This window comes from Gekko japonicus, unplaced genomic scaffold (assembly GCF_001447785.1).
Source record: "Gekko japonicus isolate JY-2015 unplaced genomic scaffold, Gekko_japonicus_V1.1 scaffold779, whole genome shotgun sequence".
NCBI lineage: Eukaryota > Metazoa > Chordata > Lepidosauria > Squamata > Gekkonidae > Gekko > Gekko japonicus.
The window spans coordinates 432738-439998 of NW_015174296.1; the positions used below are offsets into that span (position 1 = coordinate 432738).

Here is a 7261-nt window from a genome sequence, read left to right on the forward strand (position 1 = left end):
CGAAGATAGGGTTGCCAACTCCAGGTTGGGAAATTCATGGAGAGTTGAGGTGTGGAGCCTAGAGAGGGTGAGGTTTGAGGAGGGGTGGGACCTCAGACAGGTACAATGCCATAGACTCCACCCTCCAAACCAGCCATTTCCTCCTGGGTAACAATTGTTGCCAATCTCCAGGTGAGGGCTGGAGATCACTGACAATTACAACTGCACTTCAGGTAGCAGAGATCAGTTTTTCTGGAGAAAATGGTGGCCTCTGTGTCATTATACCCTGTTGAGGTCGCCACAGCACATTGATGTCGAGTGCCCAAGATCTTGGCACTCTCCCAGAGCCCCTTTCCAGAGCTCATTGTATTTATTTCCACAACGAGCCTTATTCCTAGTATGTCATAAATGTCACGGTAATAACAGTTAGTGTTTTATAGCAAAGGTTGAGAATTTTTCCTGATCTTTGTGTTTCTGTGTGTGTGGATTGTTTTAGAAATGTGTCACAGGACTCAAAGAAGAATGGGCTAAGGATAAACTTTGAAGGCTGTATAATCCAAGGAGGAAGCCCCTTCATAACATTAATTCTACTAAATTAGGCCAGACTAGCAAAACAGAACATGACCTTGTGAAATCTTAGAATTACTGGCCAGTGTCCTGCCACTTCTGTGCAGAAGACAGATGGAGTTTGCTCACATTCCTTTCCTTTCTTGCAGCTCTTCTCCACCTCTGGAATGATCATTCCTGGGGTCATGGGATCTATGCAGAGGCATGGCTGTGAGGGTCCATGGGTTAGAGTAAGGAGAGACAAGAGAATTAAATTAACCTCTTTCTTCAGTAGAGCTGAGGTTGTGGAAGAGGAAGGAGAAGTGATTTTACCTACTTGTCCTTCTCAGTCCAGGCATCCCCAACCCACACAACTGTTCCTCTGTGTGGTCCCGTGAAATGATCTTTGCAGGGGTTGGAATGAGGGTGAACATTTCCTGCTTGGAATAGTAGGATACTGCTCACTAATGGCACTTGTACTGGTTAGTACTAGTAATACTTTTACTATAGATAAATATGTAAAATGTTCAAATTTTGAAAATGGGTATTTAAACTTATGCAGACTTTTGAATGTGTATTTTCTCTTCTTGACAGCAAACAGTTTGTGGATTTGATTTGTTGCGTGCAAATGGACAATCCTACGTCTGTGATGTCAATGGCTTCAGTTTTGTGAAGAACTCAATGAAATATTATGATGACTGTGCTAAAATTCTTGGGTAATGCTTCATGAAGTCACAACTCTGGGTTTTCTTTGTCTGATCAATCTTTTCATATAATTTCTTTAACTTTTGAAACTCTTGTTTTTACACCCGGATATTGTCCCCCGTGCTCCAAAAAAAGAGTTGCCCCAGAAAGTACACAATCGTTCAAAAAATTCAGTCTAGGCACTGAAGCGTGTCTGACAGCTGTTGTATGTCAAGCAATTGTCCATCCTCTTTTTTGAAACCCTTCAATAGGAGATATTCTGCAACTTCTTTAAGCAACCAATTCTATTACTGAACTGATTTTATTAGTAAGGATAGTCTAAATTTACATTTATGTAAATTATTTTACTGTCTCATTTATTGGAATAATTGTTTCCCATTTTTTCAGAGATTCAGTCTAATAGCCTAATTTCCCACCTCTTGGCTAAGTGTATGCAATAATCCCTTAATCTTTCCTGATTTTTGCTTCCAGAGCTTTTATTATCCCCTCATCTTTTTTATGTGGCACTCACAATTAATATTACTATATCTCAGCTTGCCTGTGCTAAGCAGAGCAACATAACATTTCAAGTTGTAGATGTAATGGGCTGAATTCAAACTCCCATGAACAGAAGTTGGTTATGGAAACATGAACACATCAAGCTGCCTTCTACTAAATCAGACCCTTGGTCCCTCAGCCCTATCTACTCAGATTGGCAGCAGCTCTCCAGGGTCTCAGGAAGACCTCTTCTACATTCACCTACTGCCTGGTCCTTTTAACTGGAGATGCCAGGGATTGAACCTGGGACCTTCTGTATGCCTAGCAGATGCTAAGCCACTGAGCCACAGCCCCAGACAAAGCAAATCATCCCTACCTTCTCCTTCTTTAGGTAGGCCCCAGTGCCTTTTTGTTAGCCAGTTCATCCTCATATATACGTTGGTGTGATGTTCTCATATTTGCAAGTTATGGATTTAATTTTTCAGATCCTTTATTTTACCTTGTATGCAACCTTTTGTTTCATAAGTATTCTTATTCAAGGAGTATTCTATATAATTTTAATTTGTCATATCCTTTAGTTGACTCTGTACATAATAAAATGTATTTCATTACAAACCTTAATTCCATGACTGCCCTACATAAATTATGAGTTGCATCATCAGAATATCTGCATTGGTCTTTTGCAGAGGGCTCAAAATCCTCTTATAAATCCATTTAGTCTGATAAAGGGCTCTACATTACTACAGTCTGTTAGGTCTTTGCTCTGCCCCCAACAGAAGCACACATTATAGCTTTTAGCTTCTAATAATCACTTGTAGCAAAATGAACTGAAAGTCTGCAAGAGCATAAAAAATAAACCGGTTTTTAAGGCTCCATTAAATAGTATGTCTCATGTTTTACATTTGTTCTTCAGCTCACTGGGGAATGATACTGGGTGGCAGACCAGTAACCTTGTAGTTATAACCTATATAGTTGAAACTTTCCATTAGGCTATCAGATATCTAAAATAGGAACAGCCTTATGCTTCACAGGTTTCCTTTTCAGCTGTTCAGAGAAAAGACAGTTTGAAGTTTGTAAACTGAGTTATTAAAGTCATTATAATTGCTTTTCTGAAAGCTAATTTCCTGCTCTATTGTTATTGTATGTTGACAAAATTGTAAAAAGAAAATTTCTGAATACTCAAAACCTGTCTTCTATCTGTCTTGCCCAAATATTATAGAAATAACACCTTTGTAATTTATTTTTATAGTTTATGGACCAGAAGGGGATTGGCTGTTTATTATAACTCCTGTTGGACTCTTGCCCTAAGCCCCACCCACCCTCACAGAGGTCAAGGAAGAATACAGATGTCACTGGCATGCGGTGAAGACAGTAGCTGCTCCTTGCTCAGGCCAGTGAAGAGGAGCAAAGGCATAGCAAAGGCATAGCAGTGCCCAGCAAAGGCATAGCAGTGCCCAGCTTTACCCCATGTCAGTGGCACCCATATTCCTCCTCAGTGGCCTCACAAGCCTAAGCCAGGAAAAGGCATGGGAAGGTCCAGCTTTGCTCTATGCCGTGGCATCTGTATTTCTCCTTGCTGGGCCCCACCATGCCCAGGTTAGTGGAGAGCAGCACAGGCATAGTGGTGCCCAAATCTGCCTTATGCCAGCAGTGCCCATATTTCACTTTGCCAGCCACACAGTGCCCAGGCCAGTGAAGAGGCACACAGGCACCCAGCTTTGCCCTGTGCTGATGTGCTGTAGCTGATGAAGAGAAGCATGACCATAGGGGCCCATGACTTCAACACGTGAGGAGAAGCACAGGCACCCTGTACTGACCCAAGCGTATGACCATAGGGGCCCATGACTTCAACACATGAGGAGAAGCACAGGCACAGTAGTGACTGGCTTCACCCTGTACTGACCCAAGCTTGGTGCAACTAGTGAATAGAAGTACAGGCACAGTAGTTCCTGCCTTCACACTGCTGGCATGGATATGATGAGGCCAGCAAAGAGGAGCATGACATTGTTCCTTCTTGCTGACCTCACCATGCACACACTGGTGAACCCAGGACATCAATGCCTGGCTTCACCCTGTGGCAGCTGATGCATGTAGTTTGTCTGGAGAGGGAAAGCATGGCAATACCTGCTTTTGCCATGATGTCTCAGGTGGGATATGATCAGCAAGGAGGAGTTTGGTGGCACCTCCTTGTTCTCCTGCTGGCACTTCAGTCCTCCATCAGGTGAGGGGGATGTGACTTCAGAAAAGGGCCTAACTCTTTTCCAGAGAAGAAGAAGAGAAGAGATTGGATTTATACCCCGCCCTTCACTTGGAGTCTCAGAGCGACTTACAAATTCCTTTCCCTTCCCCTCCCCACAACAGACACCCTGTGAGGTGGGTGGGGCTGAGAGAACTCTGACACAAACTGCCCTTTTTCAAGGACAGCTGTGCCAGAGCTTGTGACTGACCCAAGGTCACATCAGCAGGTGCAAGTGGAGGAGTGGGGACTCAAACCCGGTTCTCCCAGATTAGAGTCCGCACACTTAACCACTACACCAAACTGGCTCTCTTCCAGTGCTGCATTAGTCCCCCAGTCTGCCCCTGTCAAGGACATCAGACTCTCCAAAAGAACTTACTATGGCAGTGTTTGTTACACTACCGATTCTCATATCTCCCCCCCCCCCGAAAGAATTTAACTACATGCGGACTATTAGAGAAAAATTAACCAGTATGGACCTCCCTTTGATTCAGAATAGGGCTGTTCAAGTTGAACAAATTTGGAACTTATCATTAGAAGTCTTGAAATAAATTTGATTTTAAAAGGCAGTTCATGCTGAATCTGTTCTGTTTTGTTTCCATTTAGGTCATTGAGAGCATAGTGTGATCTAGAGCCCTTTTCAATGCCCCTTTCCAAAATGTATTGAAGGCTGTTGCAGCTCTGGCACAATGACTAGTAGTGGTGCCCATTATTAAGGCTCTGGTGTCCAGAAACAATCAGAAACCATGGGAATAACATTTCTTATGGCTCCTAAAGTCTTGAATGCTGCAATGCATGCTTGTGGTAGTGTGCCATTATGAGCATAGCTATGCCCATTTAAGTCCATTGAAATAAATTGACTTAGAAGGAGATGGCACTGTCAGCCTTAAGTTATAGTTCTGTTGCCTGAAGGCTTCCTTTCCACTGTCCCTTGAGTTAATTTTGGATCAGGCTAGACTCCAGATGATCCTGGAAGCATTGCTAAATTTATTGGGAAGGGGCCATTAAGTCTGGTGGACTGCTGACTTCTCACTTTCAGTTCACCCCCATCACTGTCTTTGCTGTCAACCAAACGGTAGTGGGAGTGTTAACAAAATGGAATAAAAAATGCCTTTAAACAATTATCAGATTTTGAAGAATGTTTTTACTGTTTACTGTATTTGGCTGCCTCTACCCATTCAAACTGATAGTTTACCTATAATGTTGTTGTTGATTCTGATTAGCAGTGGCTCTCTAAAGCCTATAATGAAATTACTGATTCATCAAACTGTACCTGCTGGGTTAATGTGTACTCAAGATTTTAAGAAACATATTTTAACTATATTTTAAACTAAATCTATTTTAATTTAGACAAATTATTTCTCATGAACATTTATTTTCCCCTCATTTAGAAATATCATAATGCGAGAACTCGCTCCACAATTTCATATACCATGGTCCATACCTTTAGAAGCAGAAGATATTCCTATTGTGCCAACCACATCAGGGACAATGTAAGATAAAAATTCTTTTTCCTAAATTATGCATGCTGCTTGTTAAAATGTTTCTGATTTATTTGATCACAGTGCTTTCACTTTCAGCTTTTAATTTTTTTTCTGTCATGAAAACAACAAATGTATTAGTGTTACAGTACCATCAGTACCAGTTTCTGATGATGATCAGCAGGCTTACTGTACGTGGGCTGGAATGGATTGCCTCAAACTAGTTAATTTTAGCTTAGTTGGATCAGGCCCAAATTAACTAGTTTAAGCTTTGGCCTGATTCAAATCACAACCTGTTCTCTCATCTACTACTTGAAACCTTCAGTGCCACCAGCTATCTCATTCTGAAGTTACAATAATGATGATGGGGTGATGGCACTTTAAGACCTAGTAAATTCTTGGGAAAATACACGAGTGTTGGAAAACATGGAAAACATAGTTCCCAATCTGAGTCGGTAGGAACTACATTTCTCATACCGTCTACTGGCTATGGATAAACATTTATTTTGCTAAGGGTAACCCTGCTATTTATATTTCTGAGTTCTCCCTCTCATTCTAAACTTTGGTGGTGTTACTAGTTTCAACCCTTTCATGAACTGTAGAACAGTGGATTTTCAACAAAGCTTGTTTTCAACTGTCTTTTCAATATTAATATGTTATTTTGCATGTCCTTATCCTAACCAGTCTTTATTATGAATTTGAGGATTGGGCTAACATGCATCTGGAGACCTGGTTAGATAAGCTTGGCACCCTGTCTGAGTCCAGCTACTACTTACTGATTACTGTGTGAAGGAGCAGTTCAGGGTAAGAGTTTGGGGAGCTGTGGGAGCCATAGTCCATAAAGATCCCACTTTCCTCACAAAATACCCACTGAAAGACCTGACCTAAACTGAGTATCTTTACTTGGGTACTTGAGGCAGATTGGGGGATATCATGGAGTACCAGCTACCCCATACTTAACAGCCTTCTGACTGAAGTGGTTTCTGAGGTCATATTGAGATCTCCATGACTTCTTGACTTGTGGAATTTCAGCTTGTATACCAAAACTGCTTTAATAGGACGGTCTCAGTGGGTCTTCCTCTCAATAGTATCATTCACACACATATGGGTGGTCATTCACTTGATTTGGTTTTTGGCTCTGTTCAGAAGTAATGGGCAATGGATATTATTCCCAAAGGCAAAGCCATTTTCATGAATGAGTCAATGCATGACAGGGGTCATATGGCCCAGGGCAGAAGCGGCTCACCCAGGGCTCCTATCTGGCCTGCAAACGTATCTGGTGCAAGGGAGAGAAGGCAGGAGTCTCCTTGGTGGTGGGGGAGCATAGTACTCATTGTGAGGTGTGTGTGGTCAAAGCTGTCAAAAACCAGGAAGGAAATTGCTAGGGGGCAAGACTATGAGGCATAGGTAAAATAGTGGGGAGGATAACAGAGAAAGGACAAAGTCAAATTGAGGTGACGAGAGAGGAGGTCCTATGATGACTGATAGACAAAAACGGATAAATCACCAGGTCCAGATGGCATACATCCGAGAGTTCTGAAAGAACTCAGATGTGAACTTGTGGATCTCCTGACAAAAATATGTAATCTTTCATTAAAATCTGCCTCCATTCCTGAGGACTGGAAGGTAGCTAATGTCACTCCCATCTTTAAAAAGGGTTCCAGAGGAGATCCGGGAAATTACAGGCCAGTCACTCTGACTTCGATACCGGGTAAGTTGGTGGAAACTATTATTAAGGAAAGAATTAATAGGCACATAGATGAACAAAACCTGTTGAGGTAGACTCAGCATGGGTTCTGTAAGGGAAGATCTTGTCTCACTAATCTGTTAGTGTTCT

At 42.0% G+C, this 7261-nt stretch overlaps 1 protein-coding gene across 1 annotated transcript in view; it reads left to right on the top strand.

The window, feature by feature from the left end:
* The window catches only part of PPIP5K2 (diphosphoinositol pentakisphosphate kinase 2), a 108942-nt gene that overhangs the window by 20841 nt on the left and 80840 nt on the right, over positions 1-7261 (top strand). Inside the window, exons 8-9 of the mRNA XM_015424083.1 lie at positions 1120-1241; positions 5335-5436. Coding sequence (XP_015279569.1) covers positions 1120-1241; positions 5335-5436 — 224 coding nt within the window. The remainder of the gene's footprint in view (positions 1-1119; positions 1242-5334; positions 5437-7261) is intronic.